The 26,170-nt window shown below is 52.0% G+C and overlaps 3 protein-coding genes across 5 annotated transcripts; all 3 read right to left on the bottom strand.

Moving 5' to 3' along the window:
* Window positions 1–774: 774 nt before the first annotated feature.
* On the bottom strand, window positions 775–2,595 carry Hoxa7 (homeobox A7). Its single transcript, XM_041640631.1, has 2 exons — window positions 2,077–2,595; window positions 775–1,091 (listed from the first exon to the last, which is right to left on the bottom strand). Exons 1-2 carry the CDS (start codon window positions 2,450–2,452, stop codon window positions 775–777), a joined length of 693 nt encoding a protein of 230 aa, XP_041496565.1. The 5' UTR covers window positions 2,453–2,595.
* A 5,685-nt stretch (window positions 2,596–8,280) lies between these two features.
* Hoxa9 (homeobox A9) lies at window positions 8,281–11,203 on the bottom strand. Its single transcript, XM_041640711.1, has 2 exons — window positions 10,601–11,203; window positions 8,281–9,607 (listed from the first exon to the last, which is right to left on the bottom strand). Exons 1-2 carry the CDS (start codon window positions 11,175–11,177, stop codon window positions 9,369–9,371), a joined length of 816 nt encoding a protein of 271 aa, XP_041496645.1. The 5' UTR covers window positions 11,178–11,203; the 3' UTR covers window positions 8,281–9,368.
* Window positions 11,204–16,352: 5,149 nt separating this feature from the next.
* On the bottom strand, window positions 16,353–25,936 carry Hoxa10 (homeobox A10). 3 transcript variants are annotated; one of them, XM_041640709.1, is made up of 3 exons: window positions 19,681–20,035; window positions 19,099–19,614; window positions 16,353–17,922 (listed from the first exon to the last, which is right to left on the bottom strand). In XM_041640709.1, exons 1-3 carry the CDS (start codon window positions 20,033–20,035, stop codon window positions 17,648–17,650), a joined length of 1,146 nt encoding a protein of 381 aa, XP_041496643.1. In that variant the 3' UTR covers window positions 16,353–17,647. The 3 variants fall into 3 exon arrangements, with proteins under 3 accessions (XP_041496643.1, XP_041496644.1, XP_041496642.1); XM_041640710.1 differs by lacking the exons at window positions 19,099–19,614; window positions 19,681–20,035 and adding an exon at window positions 25,563–25,936; XM_041640708.1 differs by having other exon boundaries at window positions 19,099–20,086.
* Window positions 25,937–26,170: the final 234 nt, after the last annotated feature.

The raw sequence follows: 26,170 nt of genomic DNA, 5'->3' as shown, positions 1-26,170 counted from the left end.
GGGAACAGTGAGGCTGGGAACATCTCCTTAGTCCCACAAAAGCTGGTCTGCAGCCAGCTCAGGAATGCTCCCCTCCAGAAACAGGGGTAATGGCCCTGAACTTGAGGTGCCAAAGCCAAAGAAAGAGGGATTCTAGGTTGCAGCATTTGGTATGCTTTGGAATAAATATATTATTTTTCAATTTAAATAGAAGCCAATGCCCTGGTCCCTGAACCTCATTGCCTTGTCATTGAAGCCTCAGTGACCCCAAAGACTGTCCGCTAGAAGCATCAAGGCCTGGCCTGGGAGGAGTGGGCACGGTGAAGCAGAAAAGCTAGCCAGCACAAAGTAGGTAGTTTAGGCCTAGTAGGTAGTACTGGTCACGTGTTTTGCAGGGGTGGGGGGGCAGGTGCTGGGTGTCTGCCACTATAAGGATGTGGAGGGAGCTTCTTAGGAGTGCGGCCCACTGGGTTGGGCCCATAGGTAGTTTGGGGGTGCCTCTCAAGGAGGCCTGTGCTAGGTAGTATTTTGACTGTGCCAGCGCACAACACTGGCCCAGGGTTGGGGGTATCTACTGAGGTCCTCAGAGGCAGAGAGGGTCCCCAAGGTGACCTACTTTCCCCCTGGGAGCTAGAGTGGGTGATGGGGTGGGTGGGATGAGGGTGGGGACTGATTCCCTCTTTCTCTCTCTTTTTTTACACTTTATTTCCCCCCATTTTTGTAACTAAAATCAGTGAGTCTCTTAAAGACGCTTTTCCGACTGTCCCATGCAGTCATGGCCCTGTTCCTGGCCCTTTATTCCTCTTCCTCCTCTTCCTCATCCTCTTCTTCCTCTTCCTCCTCATCCGCCTTGTCAGTAGCTGCCTTGGAGACGGAGGGCACCGCGTCTTCGGGGGCCACAGAGGGAGCCTGGCTCTCATCTTTATGCTCTTTCTTCCATTTCATGCGCCGATTCTGGAACCAGATCTTGATCTGGCGCTCGGTGAGGCAGAGCGCATGGGCGATCTCGATGCGGCGGCGCCGTGTCAGGTAGCGGTTAAAGTGGAATTCCTTCTCCAGCTCCAGTGTCTGGTAGCGCGTGTAGGTCTGGCGTCCCCGCTTTCTATCGGGTCCTGAGAGCAGAAATTTGGACATATAGACAAACAGACAATCAGGCTGCGATGTGGACAGAAGAGAGTTTTAGTCAGACCCCGCTGTCCAAGAGCCTGTACCTTCCACCCTGCCCAAACCCAGGCGCAACCCCCATCACCCCCAATTGAGCTGGGGGAAGAAGTGTGAGCGGAAGACCCCGGGGCCAGACAAGTGAGCCAGTCTGTGAAGAGCCTTACAGCAGAATCCCAACTTTACAACCGGCCTTTCCAGCCGGCTACATTTCTACAATGTCCTGCTTCCCCTTGACAAAGGGAAATTGTAAATACAGAGTGTGGCAAGTGGGAGACTCTGCACTTTTGCCATTCAAAGGCAAGCCAAGCCGCTTTCCAGCCTGGCTAGAAAGTGGGCAACCCTCCTCGGCAGCCCCATGCTCAAGACCTTCCTGTGGCAATCCCACCCTCTGTCCTATTTGGTCCAGCTAGGATCTGGAAATGGCCTCTGGTACAGGGGTGAGTGGCATCCGGGAGGTCCTGGCTCTCCTTGCCTTTGAGAACGAAAGCCTGGCCAAAAGAAAAGGAGTAGGGAAGGAAGAGCTGGAATCAAGAAAGGAACGGAGAACAGGAAAGAGGACATAGAGGAGAGAGATTGAGGGAGAGAAAAAAAGAGGAAGAAGGGGGACGAGGGGGGGGAGAAAGAATATGAGAAAGAGAATAGCGGATAAACTTACTGTAAAAATTCCAAGGCAAAAGGAGTTAAATAAATTTACGAGGATCGAACCCATTAATTGGGCCATAAAAAGTTTTATGGGCCTCATTTACATACAATGCTATGAGTCTCTCCACGCAATGGCGCCTCAGCTCTAATTAAAACCAGAAAGGCAGCGCCACAGGGACTTGCGGGGCCGCTGGCTGGAAGCCGCCAGACTGGGCTCCCCGCGCCCCGCGCCGACACCCCCCCGCCCCTCTGCTCCGCCCGCACACCGACCCGGCGGACAGAGGCGCCTACCTGAACTGCGCATCCAGGGGTAGATGCGGAAACTGGCCTCGGCCGGGCCGTGCAGCACGCCCTCGTCCGCCTTGTCGCAGGCGCCTTTGGCGAGGTCACTGCAGAGCCCGGGGATGTTTTGGTCGTAGGAGGCGCAGGGCAGGTTGTAGGCGTCGGCCCCCAGGCCGTAGCCCGACGCGAAGGGGCTCTGATAAAGGGGGCTGTTGACATTGTATAAGCCCGGCACGGTGGATGCGAAGGCGCCGGCGCCCGGCCCGTAGCCGCTTCTCTGCGAGTTGGGTGCAAAGGAGCAAGAAGTCGGCTCGGCATTTTGGAAGAGAGAAGCCCCCGCCGTATATTTGCTAAAAAGCGCGTTCACATAATACGAAGAACTCATAATTTTGACCTGTGATTTGTTGTCCGGCAGCTTTCAGTGTCGGTTTTACGAGGTAGCGTGATATATGATAACATTACACCCCCAGATTTACACCAAACCCCATTTTCTTTTGGACGGAGCTCGTCGCGGCACGTGACCGCCCACATGACCGCCTCCGCCAATCTCAGCAGCCCTCACAGGTGGTCTCGCGCCACGGGCCGGCGGCCGCCTAGAATGGAAGGGGAAGAGGCTCAAATACGCGGCCCACGCAGCGGCCTGCACCCCGCCTGCCCCCAGACGCCCGAAGCAGTCATAGCCCCATCCCGGTGCCCGCGCCTTTGGATGTCCAGCAGGGCTCGCCCCCCCCCCCCAACCTCATACCGATTCCTGAACCCCAGATCCAGTGTGTGGATTCCCGCTGTCCCTGTCCTCTCTGCAGACTCAAGCCCCTGAAGGGTCTCTGCAACCTGTCGGCCCAAAGATGGTCTTGAGAGAAAGATCTCTGCCCACTCTTTCTCTAAGCAGAACGATTAAGCCCGGATCTGATGCTCCAGGGCAAACACCACAGGCGCAGCGTCTCCTCTAAGCAGCGAGAATGCTGCCACAAACTGGGACCATGTGGTTTGAATAAAGTCAATGTCTCCCAGCTTCCTTTCTTTAATCGGCGGAGCACTGTTTATCCGCTCTAAAGGAAGCAGTGAAATATTTATCTATTAATGAGCCTCATTTGCCAACAGATTTATTAACATGAGATTCCCTTTCCTCCTCCCGGACACCGCCGCCCTGCAGACTCTCTGCGTTCACTCCTGGGCACCTGGCTGGCCCTCAGCAATCCAGTAGGTGGCTCAACACCCCCTTTGTCCTTCCCACAACCCCTGGTGTTACCCCCGGATCACGGGAAGACTGGGTCATCCTCCCGTAGCTTGGAAGCTTGAGCCCACAATTTTCTAAATACATCCTTCATAATGAAAGGTTTGGAGCAGCTTTCAACCAATTTACCCCTGGACCTCCACCTTGTGGGCCGGGAAACAGACTTTTAAAGCTCGTTTAGAGAGAAAAGGGGGGGTGTCTCAGGGATTGGGGCTGTAGCCCACGGCGGAACCCCGGTTTTTTAGGAGACTATAAAAAGCAAATAAGGAACCCTCTCAAGGGCCAACTGGATCTCACAACTTCACCTTTCTTTCTTTCTTTCTTTCTTTCTGCACAAAGGCAGTCTCATTCTCTCCCAAACGCAGTCTCTCACCCTGGGCGCCTACCTTGCGGGGCTTCAGACCCCCAGCAGTGATAGATCAGATGAAGGCCCTGCTGCCCACCGCTCTCTGAAGGATACTTGGGTGAACTCTTTCCCTAAACGCCTCATAAACTGCCCAGGCCGTGCTGGAAGATTGGCCACCTTTTACTGCTCAACTCGATTGCACATCATAAACCCGACTTCACAATGGAATTGCCCCGGAAATGCTCCTCTAAATTATAGAGTTTGGTTGCTGGTGTACAAAGCATTTTCTTATCACTTTCAGTAGGTCCAGGCTACCCCCCTCCCCCGGTTCACCGCATCCTCTCAGGGGATCTTGGAAGCACAAAAGAGGAAGGACGGTTCAAATCCCGCTACAAGGGAGCCCCAGCACCTACCTAGCAAAGGGTGCCAGACTTTGGTAGGGAGGAGGGCAGGTGGGATCTGGGCTATCTCCCCCGGAGCATAGGAACCCTAGGGCGACAATATCCGGGATCCCCTTTATGGCGGATCAGGATGGGAAACAGAGGGGGTAAAACAGGAAGGGGGGAGAATCCAAATAACAGCGTCTTGTAACAGAGAAATAAAATTCTAAAAAAGCTAAAGGAAGACGAAGCTAACAAAAAGAAGGCTAGGAGATCAAAGTGGAGAAATTAGGCGGCTTTAGACCAATAAATTGTTCCTGGGGTGACACTAAGCAAGGCGCAAAGTGAAAGGCTAGGCAGGCTGCCGCGGTCTGTCTAGACTCTGGCGACTGGCGCAGTCTAAAGCGACGATGATGTGAAAGTAGAACCTTCCTTTAGAAGAGGCCTGACATCCAGAGTACGGAGCGATTTGAGGGGTCCCAGGAAAAATCACACTCACACGCCTTGGAAGGTCGTCTGTATTTGGCACGGACACGACCAAGGAGTCCGGGCAAGAGGCTCTGTCCCCGTTTATCACGGCCAAATATGGTCCAAATTCTGCTGCTTTCAAGGCCTTGGCACTTGTGAGCACAAGTCTTCCATCTGAGCAGGGGTCTCGAGGTCACCGAAAACCTTCCCTTCGTTTCTGAGTCTCTCTTCTCTGGCTAGACTTCACAACACAAAAGTCTGGACAAAATCAGACTCTCAATAAAGCCTATTTAATTCTACGTTCTCTGGCCATTGGTTCCCTATTTATTTGACAGAAATTTATTTCTCAGTATGATAATATTCACATACTATTCAACTCAGGCCCTGAAGAAGACGCCTTATAAACCAGCTTTTAATCTGCAAAACAATCTAAATATTTCTCAACGCTTTCCCAGATTTAGGTCTCAGACCTACTGTCAGAGTTTGCTTCCTGTGTTTCCTGTCGCCAAATAGTCCTCAATGTTTAAATCTAGATATAGAATATAAACTCAGCCCTTGACAGAGAATGGCATTTTCTAGAGAGTCGAATGGTTCCGAGTTTGGGGTCTTTAAAGGTTTCTATCCTTCTCCCCCGCATAGACTGCTGGCTTCAGCTTCTGTCCCCCACCTGGCAAGCGAATTGTAGCTTGGATGCGGACATCAATTCCTCCCCGAAGCGGAAAAAATAAGCTCGGTTTCTTGCCGGGTCCTGCCTGGATGAAGCCTCTCAAGTAGCGAAAACCAGAGAGCAGCCTGCCGGCCGCCAGTCGGCCAAGGGCAAGGGAGGCTGCCGGCCTAGGCAGTTCACCAGGCCTCTGAGCCTCTAGAGGCCCGCACCTACCTGGGGCCTCTGTGATCGGCTGAGAGAAGGAGTGCCCCCAACCTGTGGCTTTCATTGTTATATAAATGAAAGCTTCTATTTGTGCCCACTGGTTAGCGGGTTCGCCGCTTATTTGCAGTTACATAAAGAAAGCTTTCTGAGGATTAGGGTAGGCGAGCACCGGTGACTCTCCAGGAAGCTATAAAGCCCTTCTTACAAGCACAGGCTGTGAAGTAGTGTGTGTTACATACAGAAATACAATCATGCTGTGTGTCTGTAATGCCCACGTGGATATAGGAAGATTTTAAAAAGGGAGTAGGAGGGAGGGAGGGAGGGAGAGAGAGAGAGAGAGAGAGAGAGAGACACACACACGGAGACCCAGGAGAGGTGTCAGCCAAAATCGAGTCCCTAGTTTTACAACGTGTTCAGCACGGAGATGCGAGTCGTCAGCTCTTTGTGGGTTTGGCCGAGACTATTACGACCCAAATAAATGCACAGCCCAGCCTTTACTTGCAGCGCTTCGAAAGACTGGTTCTCTGTCTACTCCTGTGCTTTCTTTCCAAAACCATCCTACACCGGGGGCTGATCCTCGCACCCCGGCCGCATTTGCTCCAGAGTATGTCCCCGTATCTAGTATTAAAAGTAGGCTGGGAGTGGATTGGGTTTTTTTATTTTTTTATTTTTTATTTTTTTGCTTTTAGCTTCCACAGCCGGCGACGCCAGCCACAGTAGCCTTGGTATTCCATTGCCAAATATCTCTGCCAGAGAAACAAGGGCGATTTCAACCTCATGACCGCCAGTCCTGGAGCTCCGGTGTTATTCTACTTATTTAAACATATCATTTATTTTCAAATACAGTTCCTAGTGTATGCTCTGAGTTACCCCAGCGCGGCCAAAATTCGCGGCAGTTCTACACTAGACAACCACCAAATACGGTTTCATAACTAACCAATTTTCAGCCGCCGAATTTTAAAGTCAGGTATTCAAACCGGCCGAGTCCTGATGTCTGTGCTCTCTCACTCTCTTTCTGGTGCTGGCCCGCTAGGCCCTAAACCAGGGCGCAGGTTTCGGGCCTCGAGGGTCGGTGGAACCCGTGGTCACTGGGTGTTTTCTTTGTGGGGTCATCTAGTCCTGGGGCTGTAGGTTTTCGATCTCTTGTTTGTCCGTCCGTCCGTCCATCGTGAATGACTGTCCCCGCGTGCCTCGCTACCCCTAGGTCACTGCTGGGTTGGGGACTGTGACCCTGGAATGGAACCTGCTCTCTGAGCTGCAGTCCCGCACCTTCTTCACCACGGCTCCCACACAATGCAGTGGTCTCGGAATAGAGCCTGAGATGAGAGAAGCGAGCGCCGGCGGTCAGGCAAGCCCCGGCGCATGCTTGTGTCCCCGGGAGGCTTTCAGGTTGGCATGAGCAGCAGAGAAAATAAACGACTGCTGGTCATGCAGATCCCATTCCAGAAAGGCGCGTTTCAAGTCGACATTTTAGGAGCTTCCTAGGTCGCGGCGGCGGGAGATGGCGGCTGGAGTGCCTCTTGCGTGGAGCCACACTGCCATCTCCTGGATTTTTCTTGGCACTGCAGCCGCAGCGGCTCGGGCCCGCGTGAACTTCGGCAGCGCCGGTGACCCCACCAGTGTCCCACTCCCATGGGCGGAGCGAGGGCCCTGTCCCCCAGGATCCTCGGGGAGCCGGGAATCTATGCTGCAAAAAGGGCAATGCCCATAAAAGAGGCTGTTTCCGCAGTCTCTTTATCGGAGGCAGACAGAGCAAACAAATGAAAGGGTTTTGGTGGGATACCCTAATTGGAGCTGGACAGTTGTAAACTCATTAAGAGCCGAATTCCAGACAGTTCGCAGACCTTCCTTTATGGCACACCCTTACTGCCCAGGCTTTGAAGTTCTTTCTGTCTGCAACAACAGAGGGCATGCCAACCTGGCGGCGCATTGGGGGTGGGGGCGCCCCATCCACCGGCGCCCTGATACCCCTTTCTCGCATTAGGAGACTAGGAGACAGTCAACATTGCGGGGCAGGGAGGGGGGAGAGTTGTGAAGAAAAGGAGTTTGGGGGAGAAACAACGCAGAATCCTCTGGCTTCATCTGGAAGGCGCTTGAGCCTCCGAAATTGTAGTTGTTCCCCCCACGCAGCCCTTTACACCCCATAAAGGGTAACAGCCCTCATTTTCTTTTATGGCACTTTGGGGCTTGTCGGTTGCTAAGGCCTGCTTCTGTGAGGACTTAAGCTCCGGAGGTGGCGTAGCAGTGTAGGACACTGACACTGTCTCCCCTCCCAACCTACCCTGGACCGGTTGGCAGGACCCAGTGGGGCAGGAGGGGTGCAGATTTTCCATCTCCTGGAAAGCTCCGAATATATCAAGGGCCCACTTCATTGTCCATATCTGGCTCCCATTCATCTCTTCAGAGCAGGCCACAGGCCCTCAGCTTCTGGTCCTGCGCCCCTCAACTCGACCACTCTACTTCCAAAGGCCCCAGTCCTTTTTGTGGGTTCAGGTTTGGGAAATTTTTTTGAGGCACCAAAATGGGGAAAAAAAAAAAAAAGACTTTTCCATCGCTGCTGGCCACCGCTGCCCAGTGCTTCTGTCCAGGACCTCAGATGCCTCTCTTGCCTTCTGACAAATAAGACACGAGGCCCAAGTGACTGGCTTTGCCCGAGTTGTGTCCCCCGCCTCCCACCGCTTTCTGCCCCTGCTTCTACCGACCCGACCCAGTAACTGGATGAGTCGGGAGAGTTTAGGCCTGGCCGAACTGGTTACCGCAGATGCCAGCTCAAGCACCTTGCTGAAGACAGAATTACGGTTCTTTTCCCTTCATCTCAGCCCTGCCTCCACCCAGAAAATAGACCCAGAAAAAGAAGGTACAAAGAACAGATCCGCACAAAGTAAAAGAATCAATATATTTTATTTGGCAAAAGTTAAATATTTCAACACAACAATTTGGTCAGTAGGCCTTGAGGTAACTATTGCAAAATATACAGTGTACGTTCAGTCAGATGGGAACCCCAAATTCATCAAGGATATAAATCTACAGTAGCCTAATGGCGGTTTCATGGTGTATAATTTATTATCAATAAGATTAACTCCATTACAATAAGCACTCATTCCCCCCCCCAATTAAAATTAAGCGTAAACCATAGGTAGTAACCCTCTGCACATATGTATAGCTCCGAAATTCCTTATTTCTCCTCTGGTGCGAAAACAATTCTCAAGCCTGTCTGATTAAGCGTGTCTCTTTAATATGGAGATTCTATATACATTGGACAAGACTGGAACCTGGAACATGTAAAGATGAGGATGCCCACATTTCAAAAGGAGAGAAATGGTGAATCTCTGCGTCCTGGAGAACTACCTGCCTTCTCTTTCTGAATCTGATTTCACTGGGAAATCCTTACAGCTAGTGCACAGTCTAGTTACACAGTATCCCACTACAGAGCTATACGCAATGCAACTGCTTCTCTTCCCCCTAAACAACCTGAGTTCAAATCGAATTCTAGCTTCCACGATCACAAATGGGTGCCTCACCCAGCACAGAAGTTTGGGTCACAAAACATAATTACCACAGTAAAACACAGTGTTCAAGTATTTTGGCAGCGTGACCTGCCACACAAAGAGCAAATTAAATTAACTACAGAGACTAAAAACTATACAGCCCGTCAACAGTTGTGCATTTTATATAAAAAGGTAGTTTTTTTTTCTCCTTTTGCTTTAAGTCAGAAGCAGGTAGATTTTTTTTAAATATATATACAAGCTAGCAGTACAGCCATCAGAGCTAATGCCCTCCCTTGTGTGTGTGTCTTATAGAAAATGGAAAGCGTACAATACCTCCTCCAATAAAGCCGGCAGGCCTATGAGCCAGCCTGAGCAGGGACTGCCAGGGGGAGATGAGGCCTGGGGTTTAGAGCCGCTTTGAGCCGGTGGGATGGAGGGAGAGGAGGGAGAAGGGAACAGACAGTCCTTTCTTTTTCTTTCTAGCTTGCTCTTTCCTAAATGAGCCCCGCATGGCTCATTCGTCTTTTGCTCGGTCCTTGTTGATCTTCTTCATTTTCATCCTGCGGTTCTGGAACCAGATCTTAACCTGCCTCTCGGTGAGGTTGAGCAGCCGGGCCACCTCGTACCTCCGGTCCCTCGTGAGATACATGTTGAACAGAAACTCTTTCTCCAGTTCCAGCGTCTGATGCTTTGTATACGGGCACCGTTTCTTCCGTGTGGAGCGAGCATGAAGCCAGTTGGCGGCCGGGTTATCTGCAGGGGAGAGAGACACTGGTTTAGAAGAACGTGTCCTGGAAGGGTGGGAAGGAGCCTCTGGGGGTGGGGGTCTCTGGCCGAAGTGCAGGATGCTGCTGAATTGGTTAGAGAAAACACAATGAGCCCTGGCAGACCGACCCACGGAGGGTCACCTACACCAGCACCCCTCCCATCCCCACCCTCCTCTCTCCCGTCCCCTGCTCTCCTTCCTCCCACAGTCTGCACGTTGTGAAAGAGTGAAATTTGGAAACCATTTTCTTTTTGCCAGCAAAGCAAAGAGCAGGCTGCCCCGCGTCCGTGAAGCAAGATTAAACAAGTATGCTCTTTCTCTCTTCAGTGTCTCCCTTCCCCGTCTTCCCTGTGACAGTCCCCACTCTATTTGACCTTCCCGGAAGGCCTTGAGAGCTAGGCGGGAGGCAGGATGCCCCAAGGCCTTTGCTGGCGTCTCCACTTTATTTGAATAAATCTGGCCAAGGGACCCCTCGTGGCTCCACAGGCCGTAGCCTCGTCTTGGGCAGGATTTATGCAGCCACCGGCCGAAAGCAAGAAGTGGAGGGAATCGGAGGTCTCCCCCAGCGTCCCGGGTCAGGTTGCCCGGCTGACGTTGCTGCCGCAGTTCGTAAACAATCTAGCCGCACAAAAGACTTCTCTGCGTTGCTTTCGAAGAACCGCCCAAAGTCTGTCTGTCCTGGGCCTGGGCCGTTTAGCAGAGGGGCGGCGGGTCTCGGCTCAATTCGCTGCGCCCGCCCCGCCCCCTCTTGCTGCAGCATCCTCCTCCCCTTCCCCCAGCCGACCCGGACTGCTCCGCGCAGTTCTCTGGACTTGGGGCCCCTATCTTAGGTGTTCCAAACACCAACTTCTGGTTCTCGACCCCCAGATCCAGAGGCTCCCATCGAGGACGAAGGCAGGCTCGAGAGAAAGTTGACACGCTGGTAGATCCCGGTGGCCGGCGTGGAGGCAGCGGCCGGCTTGCAGGGAGGAGACACTTACTGGGATCGATGGGGGGCTTGTCTCCGCCGCTCTCATTCTCGGCATTGTTTTCGGAGAAGGCGCCTTCGCTGGGTTGTTTTTCTCTATCAACTGGAGGAGAACCACAAGCATAGTCAGTCAGGGACAAAGTGTGAGTGTCAAGCGTGGGACAGTCACCCCTTCTGGCCGACAGCGGTTCAGGTTTAATGCCATAAGGCCGGCTGGAGGGCAAGCCCGCGAAGGAGAGCGCGCCGGGCGTGGGCTCCAGCCAGGAGCGCATGTACCTGCCGTCCGGCGCCGCCGCGGCCACGGGCGCCTGGGGGTGCACGTAGGGGTGGTGGTGGTGGTGATACACGGCGGCAGGTACCGCATTGGCGCCCGCCGCGTGCACCGGGTTCCACGAGGCACCGAACACCGCCGCCTTGGATTGGAAGCTGCAAGGGCTAAAGTCGGGGTGTTCAGCCAGTGCTGCCGCCTGTCTTGGGGGTTGGCTCAGGGCCCCTGGAGCGTAGCGTCCGGCGCCCAGTTCGTCAGCAGCGTCGGCGCCCAGCAGGAAGGAGTCCACATAGTAGTTGCCCAGGGCCCCGGTGGTGGCCATCGCAGTAGCCCGCGCCTGACCGGCCCAACCCGACCCGCCGAAATTATGAAACTGCAGATTTCATGTAACAACTTGGTGGCACCAGGGGGGGGGGGTGAAGTACAGTCACCTAATAAGTTGCCGGCGCCCGCGCCCCCATTGGCCACGCGCGTCACGTGTCCGCCCGGCAGAACAATAACGCGTAAATCACTCCGCACGCTATTAATGGCCCGGTGTTTTGCAGTCATAATTTTTATAGCAAAAGCCATATGTTTTTATGCAAAGGGATCGCGCCGCTCCACAATCTGGTTTGTTTTAATTGTGGCCAACGAAGATTAAAAGATCAAATCTGGCCTTGCCTCTGTACTCTGCCTTGTCACCCCCCTCGACACACACAGACACACACACACACACACACACACCAGACACACACACTTCTTAAGCGGACTATTTTATATCACAATTAATCACGCCATCAGGAAGGCGCGGGTCCCGCGTGCGAGTGCTGCTAGCAGAGCCCCTCACATAAAATTAGACAATAATTGAAGCCATAAAGAAAGCAGCCAAACGCATTCTCACTCTACTGTATTTAAATCTATATTTATGATATTTCATAAGGAGTTATTGTTTCGGAAGCCACACAGGCTGGTGGGAAGTCAGGAACAACCAACAGATTCTTTTGCCTCACTGCGGCTCCCTGTAAAAATTTATGAGGACTTGGAAAGGTTAAATTAGACTGTTGTGTTTGGTTGGTGAGCACCTTGTAAATAATCCTTTTGGTCCTCCGAGATGCGAGTATCCCCCCAGGCCCGCCTCAAAAAGTCAAATACAAGGCTCTCTCCACCTCAAACAGAGTGACCACCTCCCCTGCCGCGTCTCACCATCCCATCGATGCTACAACCACCTAGACTGGGTTACGGGGGGCCTTGCTAGACCAGTAGTTAGTCAGACGCTTGCACAGCACCCAAATCGTCCTTACTCCACAAGGGAAGGCTCCACAGAGAAACTGCCAAGAAGGGAACTGCCAGCTGCCTGCAAGGGTTTAAGGATCTAATTGTGTCACAAGCACCGCCTGGGCCCAGGCCCACGACTTTGAGCACAAGCGGTTCAGCGAATGATTTCTCAACCAGCGACCCGGTTCTCAGCTCCATCATCTGTAAGCCCTCTCCCCGGACCGGAGTTGGGGAAAAACATCAGTACTAGGGGAGTTTGTTTTGCTGAAGGGCAACCTAGCCTAAAAGAAGAGCACCAGCATTGGTAGTGGCCTTTCCAGGGCCCAGTACGAGCCCTTCCGGATCTTTTTCTCCTCATTTTACCCCTACCCCACTCCATTCCTTCCACTCTCTTCCCTTCTCTTTCTTTTCTCCTCCTCCCTCCCTCCCTTTTTCTTCCTTCCTGTCTCTAGCCTTGGTTTTCTGCGAAACAAAGCAACAGAGATCCCCAAAACTAGGCGACTAACAGCTCAAGTCCAGTGCTACAGATCCTCCCGGGAGGAGCATTGGACATTGACTTTAATCTCATTCATCCTTTGGCCAAATGTTGTTTCTCACCCCTTAGAATCTTTCGGGGATGAGAGAAAGTGAAAAGGCCACAGCCACTGTTGTTCATTGGGGAGGGGGGTGACCCTATCCCAATTCGGAACACAAAGCAACAACTCCTAGAAACTGTGTAATGAAATTCACGTGTGAATTCTGCGCCTCCCAAGAGTGTGTTTCTCATTACCTCACTTCACTATAAGCAAAACGGCTGGCCTAAGACACTTCCATCTTTCTTTTTGCCTACTTTGTCACAAAATAGCTCAAGTAAACACCTTCCAACACTCTAACACATTCCCATTCCAGGAGATAGGAATCGCCACAATATTAGGCTCTTCCAGCCAGGGAGGCTGTGCCACCCCAGGAATACTAGCCTCCTTCTTTGCTTGTCGGCAGAAAGAAGAAAGTGGCCAACACCAGGAACTGGAAGTGGCTTGTCCCTGCTGCCTCAGTCCCCTCCCCCTAATATTTTTCTTTTCTTGCAAAATTTTCCAAGTCATTCTTACCCCTACCCCCAGCACAGTCCAAGGTGTTCTAAATATCCGGCAGTCCTCTGCGGTGCAGATTTTCATTTAGGCAATGACCCTAGCGTACACCTCTGCTCTAAACTGTCTGTGAGTGGCAGAGCATGCCTGTCTGCCTTTTCGCTTTTTTTTTTTTACCAAGAGCAGACATGGGATGTTGTTGTTGTTGTTATTATTATTGTTGTAGCTTTTAAAACAACATTAGTCTCCAAGTAGGAGAATTACAAAATAAATATCAGGCATTGAGTGTCAAGCTGCTGTTTACTGGTGGAAGAAGGGGGAGGATTCCCCAAAAGCAGATACTGTTCTTATAAGCCCAGAGATTGGATGCTAGAGTGTTTAGCGTTTTATTCTTCCTTTCTTTTGTATGTGAAAGGGTTTGAATGCACATCTAGAAACAATAAATGGTTATAATTACAAACCACCGCATTCCCAACTGAGAATGTTCCTGAAACCTTGGCCTCTGAAATAAATCCAATACCCGGATCCAGAAAATGGCAGAGAAGAGTTGGCGGGAACCGGGAGTACTGGTATTTCAGATAACAGGTTGTTGAGCTCAGCAAGGAAAACAATTCCCAGCCTGAGCTGGGAAGGGAAACAGAATTCTGTGGTCTCAGGCTAGAGAGTGTGCTGCAGGGGGGAAGGGATGGTTTGTTTTCAGTTTTCTGTATTGAGAGTGATTAGGGTGGCTTTCATAGATTGCGATTTAAAATCAATACGTAAGCCTGTGTCCTTTTAGTTCTTAAATGTGGCATTGTTTCCACTCATTTAAAAGGTAGTGGAGTTGGGAAAGGCCTCCTTCCCAAACACCCAGCTGGATAAAAGGGGGGGGGCAGGACTAGGCTAACGTTTTCTGGATCTGCTACCGCTGGCAAGCCAGCAAGCAGTCAAGCCTTGGCCCCAGCGAGGCTCCTTCATCACGGTCAAAGCCCGAGTTAGGGCCGGTAAAGCTGGCAGAGCTGACATGAAGCTTCCTGCCGGGAGCTCTTTCGGTAACCAGGCTCCACAGAACCTAGGCCGGGCTTCCGCTCTGATTCCAGCTTCCGAACCAGTGGAACTAGCGAAGGTTTCCTTCCCTGCCCTCGGTATGGGCACACAAAGACGCCGCGGGTACCCTCTCAACGGATCTCTGGGGCAGCTGCTAACGCAAGGCCGCCGCCATCCGGTCGTGATCGTAACCGAGGCCTTGTCTGCGCAGAGGCCCACCAGGCCAAAAACCGCGTACACGAACAGCCTCCTTTATGCTCCCCTTCCTCAGCAGACTCAAGCTCGTGCACCGAGAGAAAAATGAAAGCTTCAAAAACTTTCTCCAAGCTAGCCCTTTCCCCTCGGGAATGGCGATTTGGAAAGGAAACCGAGAGACAGAGAACTGGACAGAAAGATGCAAGACACAAGAAAAAAGAAACGGAAATAAGGGAAAGAGCAACGAAAAGGAAAAAGAAAATGATAAGAAAGAACGAAAGAAGGAAAGAGGATGGAAATACGTGAAATACACAGCGGCGACTTGGGGAGCAGAGGGCGTGCTTGCAGACGGAAGGGTAAGCGACAAGACCAGGATAGCAGCCCGGGAAGGTCCCGACTCTCCTATCTCAGCCCTCAGCCCGGGGATCTACGGGCGAACGAATTTTCCGTCGGCTCAAGGCGGGATTACAGTGGTGCGTCCGAGTCCCAGCCCAGTCTCGCAGGAGAAGGTAGAGCCCCAGAGAGGCGCAGGTCTACAGTAGGGAAAGCTCAGACTGCGAGAGAGCGCCCCTGACCTTGAATGGCCCGGGGTCCAGAATTCTTACCACGCCCCCCGCGTCCCAGAATCAGCCCCTAACCTGACCGTACCTGCCCCGGGCCAGGTGTGGGGCGCAAAGCGCGAGGCGGGCTGGATGGCACAGCGCAGAGGACCCGAAGCTCCTCCTGCACTGGGGATCCGAGGATGCCACCGCAGGCCTGGCACGATTAAGGCCTTGATGGCCGGCCTGGCCACCCCGGCTGGTACCTGGAGACGCTTTCAACTGAAGTAATGAAGGCAGTGTCGTGCTGTCGAGAGAAAGGTGGATCCCAACAACAGGAAACTACCTAAATCACCGACCAGTTCTGTTGCTGCCGGCGCCGGGCTGCCTCGCCCGCCGCCGCCTCCGTTGCCGCCACCGTCGCCACCAAGGAAAGAGCCCTGCGCTGTGATCGTGCCCAGACCAGCCCTCCGCACCCTGCGCCAGCCACTGCCCTAAACCCGTGGTGGAGGAAAAAGCCACCGGTCCGCAGGAAGGTACGCCTAGGAGAATGAGAGAGAAAAAGGGAGAAGGGGGAAGGAGAAAAGAGGAGGAAAAAGCAAAGAGGGGAGACGAGAAGAGAGGGGAGACCAAGCGGCCTGCCCAGGGTTCCCTAGATTCTGCAGCTTCACGAAGCAGAACTGTGCGGCAGCCTCCTCGGACGACCGGAAAGCGCAGGGGACAGCACCGAGCCCAGTCCTGTGTCTGGTCGCGGCCTCTTCGACTTGCTACCCGCAGCCTCTCGCTCCCCACCCCCATCTCCCTCCTAGCCGCCCGCCCGCTGAGGCGCGCGCTCCCGCGACCCTCCCCCCCCCCTTTGTCGCTCCCCCCCACCTCCGGCGAGCAGGAAACGCGTGGCCTAGCGGAGGGCCGCCAGGTGGGGGAGGCCCAGCAGGGGGAGGGGGTGACCCTGGACAGCTCGGCCCCGGTCCACTTAACCGCTGCCTCAGGCACCAGTGGTGCTGTGAGTGGGCTCTCCTCCGCGGATTTAGGGCGTGGGGTCTTCTGGGACCTGGACACCCGCAAAATAACTGGCCTCTGTGAGTCTCTCTGGGGCTCCTGAAAGAAATCCTGTTTAGCTTCCTCTGTCTATGCAGCTCTCCTCTCAACTGAAACCACTGGTCCAAGACAGCCACAATCCAGATATACTAGCAAGTCATAAAACTGAACAAAAGCCGACAAACCTTAAGGCACCAGGGCTATAGGGCCCAGACAAATTACGACCGTCTAGGTAATATTTAAATAGATGCCTAAAGTAATTGCAGGGGGCTCGGGCTAGCCCTCCTGTTGTAAAAGTGGTGGACAGGATAAAGTGGAAGGTGAAGATAAGAAATCAAAAAAGAGGTAAAATTAAAAAGCTTCATTCCACAGCTTTTATTCTATAAGAACATAAACATCATCTTTTTTCCACGCACAGCAGCAATACAATATTAATTTATTCTGATTTAAGATTTGAAGTAAATAAAGCTAAAACTAACATTTATAATAACGATAGAATGCATTTGCTTAAACAAGATTGGCAATTTTTCATAATAATAGACATTTATACAGATTTGTACTTATAGTTTTTTTTCTTTTTCTGCACCTACAGGTTTGACCCTTTTATGCATGTAACTTCACAGTATAAAGAAAATCCAAACAATGTCTCCCTTCTCTCATCTGCTTGCCCCAGCCCACTTAGGCTCCCATGAATTTCAGAAAGCCTATGAAACAGAACAACAACAACAAAAGTGAATTAAAGCAAAACAAAAGTAAACAAAACAAAAAAACCCAACTCCATAAGATAGGGAGAATCATGGTGTGCTTCTCGAGTGTTACCAAATGGCAACAGTTTTAATGGCAAAAATCCACTAATTCCACATGTATAAACAAACCTGCATTATTTATCAACAGCCAGGACATGGAAATTCAAAGGTAAATGAGGGATTTTAGTCAGGCAAGCAAGACCTTAGGCAAACGGGAAGAGAAGGTTCCTTCACTTGGCCATTTATTTATTTTTTTTTTTAAAGCTGGGAGATCTTACACAGGAAGGAAAAAGTTAATCTTTCTGATTATTTCTTTCTCATTTTTTTTTCCAATCAGCCAGGTCAAGCCCTATAGCTAACCTGCATGTCCATGTTTCAATATTCTGCTCTCGGCCAAGGAAGAAAAGAAGGAAGAAAAGAGAAATCAGGCCTGTACTCGCTGATTAAACACAGCCCAGCACTCCAGGCTGGCGAACCCGGTGGCGGCTCCTTGCACCATTGACCTCAGGCCAGACACCTCAGCGCCGACAATGGGACCTAGGGCTTCCGGCTAAGTTTACCCAGGGCTGAGCAGGAAAGCAGATCTGAGTAGGAGAATTGGGGCAGTACTAGCAGTAGGAACCCCCGAGGCAGCGAACTCAGCCCAGTCAGGACTTGACAGTGAGGACAATCTCAATCTCTATAGAATTTTAGCGATATGGCTTTTTCCCCCAGAAAATAAGTAAACCAACACCAAGCAAACGGACAAAGAAACAAAATGTCAGAACAAACCAGCCCTGCACAGACGAAACGGCCTGGGAGACGGCGAGTGTGGAAGGGAGCAATGGGGCTCCGGCACAGGTGCGAGTTCTGGGGCAGAGGCTGGAGGCAGAAGGAGGGGTACAGGCGCTCTGGAAGCGAAAATACGGGCGTTGCCTGCAAGTTTCATCAGGAAAAATTAAAGTTGGCTGTGAGCTCCCGGATTCGGTTTTCTCGGTTCATTTTCTTCAGTTTCATCCTGCGATTCTGAAACCAGATTTTCACTTGTCTGTCCGTGAGGTGGACGCTACGGCTGATCTCTAGGCGCCGCTCTCGAGTAAGGTACATGTTGAAAAGAAACTCCTTCTCCAGTTCCAGCGTCTGGTGCTTCGTGTAAGGGCAGCGTTTCTTCCGGCCGCTCTTTGCCGTGAGCCAGTTGGCTGCATTTTCGCCTTTGGAATTGCCTGGAGTTTAAGAGAATGCAGAGGGGAAGGTTAAGTCGAGGCCACTCGGGCTGTGCGAGGGGGGTGAATTCCGGGTCTTTCCCATTAGAGGGATGCCCGAATTCATAGAGAGAGGGTTATGCCCTCCTTTGACTTTCGGAGAACAAGAAATTCCTCCAAAAGGCATGACAAAATCGAGTGGGCCTCCAATCCACACCCGGTCCTCCCAATTTACATTTTCCCCTACTTTTTTTCCAGGCACCTGTTTTAGCACCACTCGGCGGGGCGCTTGGAGAATGAAAGGCCGGAGTAGGCAAGGCCGTACATCTTGAACTTAACGCCTTTCTCTGCCTCTCACGCAGTGGCAGGGAAGCATTTCCTGCGGCCCCCAGGCTGGGGGTAAGGGATGTTTATTTGGATGAGAAACCAGCAGCTTCACTAAGGCTTACTCTAGCCTCCTAGATTGCCCTAGGCCAGAGGAGAAGGATATAGTTGGGCCAATAGGAAAGTCCCGAAAAGCCGATTCTGGGGTCAAGGGCTGTTCCGCCCGTCTCTCCAAGAAACTGGGGCGTGCAGTTGGGTGACAACGAGTTCCAGCAGAAGGGAAATGGCCACTCCTAGGTTTTCAGTTCAGGGCCCAGGCATCCGGGCGGGATTTGCCTTTTCTTCTTCTTGCAACAAGGATTCCCGCCCCTCCAGGAACTTTGAAAAAGGCACTGGGGATCGTAAACTCGAACTTCGCCGGTTAATGGGCTTATTTATTGGCGCTGGCGGCTGCTTATTTTGGATGCCTTACAAACATCCGTGCTATCTGCAGGCGAGCCACTTTTCCTCCCTGCCCCTCCCCCCGCGTGGGCCGCGCTGAGCAGGCTGGGCTGGAGACCAGGGCTTGGGGGTACTCAGGGCCACAAGAAAGGGCATGCACGAGAGGAGGGCTGCTCACTGGTGTCCTCATCCCCCAAGTCTGGGTGAGCTGGGGCCAGCGCTATGGACGTCCTGGTGTGGGGCCCTAAGCCCGACATGGGTTTTTACAGCGTCCCCACGCCCAAATATTAAAAAACAAGTTCAGAAGGTCAGCCTGCCTTCAGCTTGGGCCAAGGCCTGCGGCTGCCGCGCGAGCTCCTGGTCCTCTGCTCCTTCCTTGTGGGTCTGTCTGTCTGCCCGCCTGACTTGAGCCCTCGGTTGCACTCTGCTTACCCAGGGAGTCCTTCTCCGGCGAGGCTTTACTGTTTTCGGAGGGGGCTGGGGACAGCTCCTCAGCTGCTGAGGATGACGCGTGCGCCTCCTCGTCGCCTTGCGAGCCTCCGCCGCCGCCGCTACCGGTGCAAACCAGCGTGGGCGGCGGCGTGGAGTCGAGGGCTCGCTCCTTCCCTGCTGCCTCCGCCGAGCTCGAGGCCAGTGCCGGCGGCGGGTCGAAACCGCGCCCCGGGGGCTGCGCAGGGAAGGGACTGGCGAGCTGCTGCGTGCCGCCGCCGCCGCTGCCGCCGAAGCCCTTGGCCGTGCCGTAGGCCTGGGACAGGCGGAAGTAGCCAGGCACTGGCACTCCGCTAGAAGAGCCCAGGGTGCAGCCGTCGGGTGGCGGGCCCCGCGGGAAAGGAGCCAGGTCGGCGGCTGCCGAGCCTTTGGGGCATTTGTCCGCAGAATCGTAGAGGCAGTAGGAACTCTCTTCTTTGATGTTCTGCGCAAAAGAACACGAAGTGGCCTGTGGCGGAGGTTGGGGCGCCTGCGGCGGGGGCGGCTGCTGCTGCTGGGGTTGTGGCTGCGGTGGCGGCGGCCCGTCGGGCGGTTCCATCCGGCAGGAACGGGGCGCGTCCAGCCACAGGTCTAGGGGCGCGGGCGCGTAGCCATGAGCCCCGGGACCAAGACCCCCGCTGCCACCACCACCACCACCACCGCCGCCGCCTCCAGGCGACGGCGCTTCATTGCGCTTACTGCCCAGCGCGGGGAAAAGCCCGCAGCTTTGCAGCCCGTAGGGCAGGTCGCTGGCTGGCTGCAGGTAGACCCCGCTGTGGGCGTAGTAGCCGCCTCCGCCGCCCCCCGCGCTACCGCCACCGCCGCCCGCCTCGCCTCTGGCCGAGCTGATGAGAGAGTCGACCAAAAAAGAGTTCGCGGCAGGGCTCTCGGAGCATGACATTGTTGTGGGATAATTTGGCGAAGGGAGCAGATAGCCCTTTCTGGCTGACATTTCTTGTGCAAAACATGCTGAATACGATTAGCAATCCCCCCGCACCGCGGCGGGCGCCCGCAGCCAATCCCGAGCCAGAGTTTCCACGCGACCACTCCCAGTTTGGTTTCGTAGGCGCAGGGCCGCTCTCCGAGGGCGCCCTCGAAGCCCGCGATTGATATAAATATGTAATCTGTATTGATGGGCCAGAAGACACACGCCTGACACCTATGGCCCGAAGGCCAGAACTGTGGGGGCTGCCTCAAAGTGGTGGTCAGGAGAACTGGCTCTTGAGTCTGCAAACTGCCCCCCTCCCACAAAGAATATATTTGGAAGCGCCCTGAGGCCTTAGGCTCTTAACAAGTGGGGTGTTTATGATGTGCACCCCAGCCATCTTTGGGTGCTCCCATGTCTGCAGGAGTGGCCATGAGTCCCTGTCGTCCCTTGATCACTTAAGCAGGCCCTGTCTCTGTCTCTTCGTTCTATTCATTTCTGGAAGCTGATCCTAGTTCTTAAATTTGGCTCCCCAATGTGACTGGCGTGGTCCTAAGGCTGTTAAGACCCTCGGAGTGTCCAGAATCCTCAGTGAACTGGAAGCTAGCTAGTACCACTCGAACATCGTACAAAGAATACTGCCCGAAATGCACTGGCTGATCACCGCCTGGCTCCTCCGTCTTCGCAATTTCCACACTCCATCCTTTGGCCAGTCAAGATTTTTCTCCTTCCCTATGCTCAATCTGTTCATGGCTCTCTATTTCTGCCGTACAACCTTGCAGAGCTGGCGTGAGGTGAAAACCAACTGTCTGGCAACCCTAGAAAAGGGCTTCCCCCCAGTCAAAGGCATACTCCCCATCACCCCCCCGAGGAGACCCAAACTCACTTGCTTTGGGGGACTAGAATATTAGCTTTGGGTCTCTGGTCTCTCTGTACTGGGAGAACTGGAGGTGAAATCCTGGGAGAACATGCCCAGCAAACGCCTTTACCACATGGCTTTCTCTCTTGCTTTCCTTAAAGCCTTAGCATTCCTAGCCTCCCTGAGGTTCTGATAAAAACCTGTCACTACACTCTTATCTTGCTGTCCCACCACACCACCCAAAGACGTGGCTGGAGCAGCCCTTGTTCCAGCCATTTTGTAGTACAGCGTGCACATTTTAACAAGGTGGTGATGAGGGCGATCCATTCGCTGGAAGGTTAAGCTGGGTTTGGGCCCTATTATAAGAGACTCCAGAGACCAGGAGCTTTGCTTAGCAGACACTGGGTCCTACTCAGGGGTGCTTTTTAAAGTGATTGGAAGTGGTTAACCTGGGACCTGCTAACCCCTATGTGTGCACCTCATCTCAAGCTCAGGAACTGTGACCTTCTCCAGCAGGATCCAGTGGAGCTTGTGCAGTTAGTTGATGCTTTGCCCCTGACCTGTAACCCACAAGGTTATGAGGTCTCCAGGACGCCCTAGGCCTGCCAGCTCCACTAGGAACAGGAGTGTTGCTGACTGCCCAGATCCCAGAAACTACATTGTTCAGGCCTCTGCAAACGGCAGAGAAAGACTCTTACATTTAGATGATCGTGTTCTGGTTTCTCCCAGAATGAATCCAACCACTGGACAACGACGACCCTGTGAGGACCCTGAGAGTGAAAACACATAGCGGCCAGCCTCTGGCTCCTGAGATTCCAGCGACTGGGGTTGTTTGCCGCTGCTTGGCCAGCCGCCGCCCAGGAATCAGGGCTTCTGCTAACACTGGCTAGCGAGGTATCCCTGTCCCTTCTACCTCTGCCCCCCCCCCCCCAAGGTGACTGTCTGGGAGGGCTGGGTATCTAAGCATCTGAATGCAAAAGAAAGAAATGGGGAGAGAAAGAAGGAAGGAAGGAAGATGAAGAAAGGGATGAGAGAAAAGGGGAGAGAGAAAGAGAATACGAACGAACACCCATGAGCATCAGCCCGCTGCAGCTGGAAGTTTCAATCTATATTAGCCACTCTGGAAGCTAAAATCTGGGTCTGTGTGAAACATTAACTATCTGTTTTGCTTCTGTGTCCAAGGCCAAGGCAAATTTTCTCTTGGGTAGGCCTAGCGAGCAAGAGAACCACCAGTCTGCAGAGCTCCAGAGCACTGAAGTCAATGGCTCTCCCTTAAGCTTCCAGGATGTGCTTGGTCCCTCCTCTGTTCACCAGACAGGTGGGACTTGTGTTCAGTCTGTCACCTGAAAATGCCCGGAAGCTGGGGGGCTGCCAGAAAAAGGGCACTTTGCTCTTCAGCGGATTCAGATACCTCTCTGGCGAGAGATGCTATGTGAGAAAGTGCTGAATGTTCCTTCAGGAAAAGGAGCAGCAGCAGGCCAGCAGGCTTGTGGATCAGGGTTAGACCCCTCTGCTATCCCAGTCATGTAAAAAGGAGCTTCACTGGTAGTGACTTTTAAGGGACCGGTGGCCATTGGAGAGAGTATTTGAGATAGCAGAGGCTACAAGAATAAAAAGAAAGACGCTGACACAGATAAGGGATCTTTCTTAACCTTCCAAGGTTTCAGGGAGTCCTCTGAGTACCTAAGGGTAGTTCTGAAAAAAAAAAAACAAATCTGCATTCCCATGACTTGATCCATCATTTCCAAGGGGTTTATAGACACCCCCCCCCCAAAGCTTTGTCCTTAAATTCTCCATCCAGGACTCTCATGGGACTCAGTAACCCCTGCCTATTTGTCTGGCAAAACAAGCCAGGTGCCCAGCTGCAGGCAGCTCAGGCTGGTCCTAGCCAAGGCCTTGTAGGATGGCCAAATGGGCTTCTAGGTTGGATGCTATCCAGATGCCTGCTATTGATGACCAAGGTTAAAAAGTCAACTCCAGTACTGCATGTAAATGCCTTCTCTGCCAAAGGTTGGGAGAATCAGATTGTCTGCTACCAGCCTCGCAGACCATGGCATTGGCACTTGGATCTTCACTAGCCTTTGTGAAAAGCAGATATGTTGCTCACAACAGTAACTTGCCCCCTCGTTAGAAACCAAACGGCATGTTTAATTTGAGCTCTTTCTTTTCTTTCTTTGTTTAAGTGTGTAAGCCTTCATGGAAACCTCTCTCTAACTGGCCGCTCTGTCTTACTCCCACTGAGATTTGCTAAGCAAGGGAATAACAGGACAGCCTACCGTGGGATACTGTGAGGTATCTGGCGGACTGGCCTGATATGGCTGTCGCAGAGTAAATATAATGACTCAGTTAAACGTGGAAGATGGGTTGAGTGCCTGCTCGGCTTTCTTGGTCTGGAGCCCAAGGCTCCCCTCAGCCACCCTGAAGGCTCCAGTGTCTCCCTAAACCACAACAATGAGGTGTTAGCCTCCACAATAAAAAATATTTTGTTTATTGAGCTCCTTGGCTTTCAGGAGATTCGCCATCCCCCCCCCCCCCTTAAGGGATTAAGTAGAGTGATTCCCTTTTCTTTCTTTTCGCCTTTGCCCTTCCTTTCAGCTGCAGAATTCCCTTTTCCTTCAGTAGATGCCTTTGACCTAAAACCCTTGGTGCCTGCTGTCCTTAACCAGACCACTGCAGCAATTACATTGCTGTCGCCACCACCGCCACAGTCTGTGTTTGTTCAGGAGTAAATATTGCGGGGTTTCTACCTGGAGATAAGATCCATTCTCTCCATGGGAAATGCCAGACGCATGAATCAAGAAAGTTTGAGGATTACTCTGCATTTGACTTGATCACCAATTCCTCTTCCTGTGTAGGCCCTTGTGAGGCCCCCAAATATATTCTTATTATGAAAATAAGTTGAGTTTGTCACTAGGACAAAACGAAACAAACAGCAAACAAAACAAAAAGCAAAATACCCCTAGGTCCTGAGAATGAAATATAAATTAGTTTGTATATAAAGATCATTCTCAGTGCTTTTTTTGGGGGGGGGCTCCAGATTATCTAGAGGGTGTAGAGCTGGATTGCAGCTTCATGGAGGAAAATTAATACAGTTTCAGCATGTCCAGCATTAACAAAATTTCAGAAATTCTCCCATTTATACATTTATGAAAAACTAGATTGTTTTCTAGAAGCAATAATCTTTTCTTGTTCTTTAAGAGTGTTGCCTTTTTCAGGGTTTTTCAATGTGTGGGGTTTTTTTCTTTTCTTGTCTACCAGGTTCAATATATCCTTAGGTTAAATATTTTTATTTCTTTTTTCTTTTTCTAAATCCAACCCTCAAGATGGCCCTTGCCCCTTAGTGGGGGAAGTATTGGGGCCTTTTGTCAGTAGTCTTGAAGTACCAGTGTTCTTAGTTTTGTAGGTAAAGACATGGCCCTGGTCTTAAACCGGAGGCAGCTCAGGCTTGTAAGGAGAGTTGCTACCCACTGCAGTTCACAGAGTGGGGCCTCATTTCTGCACAGAGTTGCTTTTTTTCCTGGCACGGCTTTGGAGCCCATGCATCACAAAACTAGCGGTTCATAAGCACGATTTTTGCTCACACACACGTGAACAGGGGCAGCACCGATTTGTTCTAAAATTCCTTTTACTCAGGGACGGCGTGGTTTATTCGGGAAGAGAAAGAAATTCCTTCGAGAAACAAATGGAAATATAATAAGATAAAAATTTAAATATGGCAAAAAAGGAAGATTTAAATCTGGCCTACAAAAATGCAAGCACTTTGGTTATTTAAAACTTGTTTTTATGAAAGCCTTGAACAAATGCCTGCTGGGTCGGTCAGACTTAATTCCCCATGCTGTTTAAACAAATATAATGATATTTATTAATGTGTTTTTGTATAATTTGCAAAATGTGCAATTCAAAGTCCCTTCGTTTTAACGGCTAGGAGATTTTGTTGGAAAATGTCTGCCAGGGTTATGATGCCACATTCCAAATACGCAGTACGGGGCTGTCTCCAACATACTCAAAAGAGAGAGACAGAGAGACAGAGAGAGGGGGGAGAGAGAGAGAGAGAAAGAGAGAGAGAGAGAAAGAGAAAAAAAGAAAAAGAAAACAACCAAATTGGACTTCTTTGAATGGCCTTTTTGGGAACAAAGCTTATTTCTAGCCTGCTAGGCAGACTTCTAGACTGTACCTCCGAGAAAACAGGCAACCTCTGGCGGGCTGCCCCAGGGAATAAACCCGCTCCAAAGGCCACAGATGTTGACCACACCGTTGTTTCCAAGGAGAAATTTTGTTTTTCTTAGTCTACCACCCCTTTCTCTCCGAAGAAACGTAATCCCAGAGCTGATTCTCTCTTTTGCCTGGGTTCCGGCCATACCTAACGCATTCAGATCTGAATATTTCAGCAAAATCGAAAGATCGCATAGGGTGAGAAACTTGGGTGAAAGGCTGGCGCACCGAGCTAAAACAGACAACTTTTCTACTTAGGCCTCCCACCGCTTTCCAACCACAGAAAGCCAAGGGGAGCGCGGGGGAGGGGGTGGCAAACGCGCATCACCCCACAAACTCAGTCATGGCCTAGAGCTTCGCTTAGCCATCGGCCACGTTCCCACTCCTCCCCACCTCTACTACAGTGAAATTGATAAACTTGTGGCCACTTACCTTGACTCATTTCTGAAATCACTGCCAAAGGGCAGCAGCTTCTCCACGCCGCGATGTGGAGAGGCCTAGTGAAGGCGCTTTGCTTTAAATTACAACCCCAATCACTTCTTGAGCGCGAGGTTCCCTATTTTTGAATACGAAGGGGAGCCGGGAAAGTGAAATAAGGTACCGTGCTGCTCTTAGTACCAGAAGCGAACAAAGGCCAAGAATCTCGCTGGGGTTCCCGGCTCCCTGGCGGCTTTGACATTGATCGGAAGTGCGCCATCTCGTGGCTGTTGCAGGTCTAGGCGAAGTTGGAGAGCCAGCCTGCAGCCCAGAAAAGGAAGCTGGCTCCCGGCAGAGAAAGAGGGAGAGAATGTGCCCAACCCGCTGCTATTGAGATCTCATTTTTACATCTAAGAAATTGCTGCAAAACCCCAGCCGGGTTTATAGCGGCGCATTCCAAATATGCAAATTGGCCGGCCCGGGACGGGTTTACGACCACATTGTCACAGCCATCGGAGGATGGGCTTTTATAGGGCTCAGAAATCAAACCCGCACCCGCCCGCCGCCCGCCTGCAAGCAGTTCTGGCTAGACTCTCTCTAGCAACTTGAGAGACTTTGGTTAA

The sequence above is a fragment of the Microtus oregoni genome, unplaced genomic scaffold (assembly GCF_018167655.1).
Source record: "Microtus oregoni isolate MIOR12 unplaced genomic scaffold, Mior012 000064F_ref0000363, whole genome shotgun sequence".
Classification (NCBI taxonomy): Eukaryota; Metazoa; Chordata; class Mammalia; order Rodentia; family Cricetidae; genus Microtus; species Microtus oregoni.
This window is presented reverse-complemented; position numbering and strand designations above follow the sequence as displayed.